Below are 2,500 nucleotides of genomic sequence, written 5' to 3'. Positions count from 1 at the left end.
ACCCACCTAGTCTTAATGATAGAGAGGGGGGGGGAGATATATAGAGAGACAGATAGATGGATGAGAGAGTTATCTGGATGGATACTGGTTTGTTCAGTGACTTCCACCTGTTTGCTGCCAGTATGTTGGTGGATTTAAATGTGTATTTCCTACCTGTTTCCTGGCTGAACATGGGTGCTGAGTTGGCTGTGTGTTTTGTGTTCCGGTTCAGCCCACGACGGCCCTGTGTTCTCGCTCCTCTCCAACGACTCTCAGCTCTTCAGCGCGGGAAACGGAGAGATCAGCTGCTGGAACTGGAGCGAACTCGTCAAGAAGGTGACTGTCTCTTGAAATCCAAACCAAAAACAACAGACACAGTACATGTACACTGACATATCTAAGGCTGGCTGTATCTATTTCCTATTCCTACCCACCGGCTCTGTTTCTCTAGAAGTCTATGAGAAAATGAGCAGACTGTTATTATCGCCAGACTTTTCTCTTTAGGCTGTTTCTTCAGTTTAGATTCTCTTAGAAAAAAGTACCAGAGGTGTCAGAAAAAAAAACAGACAAAAACGGTGCAGAAACCCACCAAAAAGGTCGAAAAAACTCCCCAAAATTGTCCGGATAAAAAAAACCAAGAACTCCAGGCTTCAAAATATATATATAATATATCAATATGTTTCAATTTGAAACCCAGTCTAGCTTTGATATGAGTTTGCTCTGTCTAATCTAATGTTTACATTAAAGCAGTGACATTAATGGACTTTATTATTGAACAAGTTAAACTCTGCAGCCTCTACAGTCAGAGAGTTTAGAGACATTTCATTCAGATATCTGGAGGCGACGGAGGGAGCTGTTTTCAAACGGCCGTGCCAGGCAAAATCTTTTTTTTTTTCTATAACATTAACGACGTTCAAAAGTAGTTTCAGTCGTGCGAGAGAAAACTCAGATTGGACAGATAGTCTAGCTAGCTGTCTGGATTTACCCTGCAGAGATCTGAGGAGCAGTTAACCATAGTCCTCACAAATCCACCAGAGGTTAGAACGTGTAGAAATATTTTATTAACAAAATGTGTGTATGTGCTCGTTGCAAAAGAGGTGTGTTAGTCATTGAGGAAGTGGTTAAAAGTACTCCGGGTGACCTCTGATGCACAGGAAGTTAAGCTTAAGTCATAAAAATATTTTTTTATGGCATAGAGGTGCATTGTTTGAAGGTTGCGAGAACGGAAGAGGAAGTTGCACCACACAGAGGCCCCGACCTTGGTGAAACTTGAGGGAAAGAACAGATCAGGGCTCATAATTCGGAGGACAACTTGGTGGACCAGCTCTGACTTGATGTCTGTTGTTCTGTGTGAACGCACAGCTGTGTTGTAACTCTTATGCTGAACTCTCAGATTAATCCTTGTGTTCTGGTAAACTTAAGTCCGATGAAAGAAGGTGCAGGAATGAGGTAATTGGAGTCAGATTTGACAGGCCTTAGGGCCTCATTTATTACAAATTCCTCTACAAACGCCAACACAAAGAAAGAGGAAGGGGACGGACAGCCAGGCCTGAAAAGAGGGACATCTGGCGAAGAAGAAACCCTTTTTAAGTCAGAGTTGTTTTAGGTGAAACGTTTGATATGTAAACTATTTGTCTGCTTGGTGCTTGACTGTGAACGTCTTGTGTTTCCTCCAGAATGCCAAACCTCTGTGGACAAAAAGACCAAACTACAAGTGAGAGACGCTTTCTTTCTTTCTCTCTTTCTGTTTGCTTGCCGTATTATATTCTAATCTTTGATATTATTGTAATAAAGGAGCAAACCGCTGCCTGAGTCACTGAGGTCTTTGGTTTCTGTCCTTCAGATCCAGTCTGGAGATCCCAGAGATCAACGCCATGATCATCAATCCCCGAGTGAGAACAGAAACGTTATATGCTGATGACGAGACTCTGTTCCTCAGTGGAAGGGTAGTTTGATTCCTGTACAATGAAGCTGAACGCTGCTCTCTCTGGGTTTCAGGACAACAGTCTCGTGGTCGGAGGAGGAGACAACAACATCCACATCCTGGACCTGGAGCACGGAGTCTTTAAGGTCAGTCAGCGTCCACTAAAAGTTCTGTTTTTGCCGCTGACAGACTGAGATTAATATTCTGACTAAGAATAAGTGTCTGACAACATTATGGAAAGGATCCCTGCAGAGATAGAGCTTTCAGTTAAAGAGGAAGGTGTTCTGTGTGCAGTCGGTCCTACAGGGCCACTCGGACTACATCCACTGCGTGAGCGTGAGAGAGAGGGAGGCAGAGATCCTGTCCGGGGGGGAGGACGGAGCGGTGAGGATGTGGGGTGAGTGATGGCATCCACGTTGCTATCACAACACTGTAGTTTTTCTTATTAATATTAATTTTAATAATGATGGCAATGTGTTGTTCAGACAGCAGGACGGGTCAGTCGGTCCACTGCGTCGAGATCTACAAGTACGAGGTGAGAAAAAAACGTTCATTCAGTCCATTTATATAAATATCATTTACAAAATGCATGTCCTT

General features: G+C 43.4%; 1 protein-coding gene across 1 annotated transcript in view; it reads left to right on the top strand.

Annotated features, from left to right (window-relative positions):
- thoc6 (THO complex 6) overlaps nt 1-2,500 on the top strand; it is a 5,109-nt gene that overhangs the window by 1,313 nt on the left and 1,296 nt on the right. The window contains exons 4-9 of the mRNA XM_078270273.1: nt 212-315; nt 1,656-1,693; nt 1,823-1,871; nt 1,978-2,049; nt 2,198-2,300; nt 2,389-2,438. Of these exons, the coding sequence (XP_078126399.1) occupies nt 212-315; nt 1,656-1,693; nt 1,823-1,871; nt 1,978-2,049; nt 2,198-2,300; nt 2,389-2,438 (416 nt within the window). The remainder of the gene's footprint in view (nt 1-211; nt 316-1,655; nt 1,694-1,822; nt 1,872-1,977; nt 2,050-2,197; nt 2,301-2,388; nt 2,439-2,500) is intronic.

Source organism: Sander vitreus, chromosome 15 (genome assembly GCF_031162955.1).
Source record: "Sander vitreus isolate 19-12246 chromosome 15, sanVit1, whole genome shotgun sequence".
Taxonomy (NCBI): Eukaryota; Metazoa; Chordata; class Actinopteri; order Perciformes; family Percidae; genus Sander; species Sander vitreus.
Note: the sequence above shows the minus strand (reverse complement) of the source record. Positions and strands in the feature narration are given on the sequence as shown.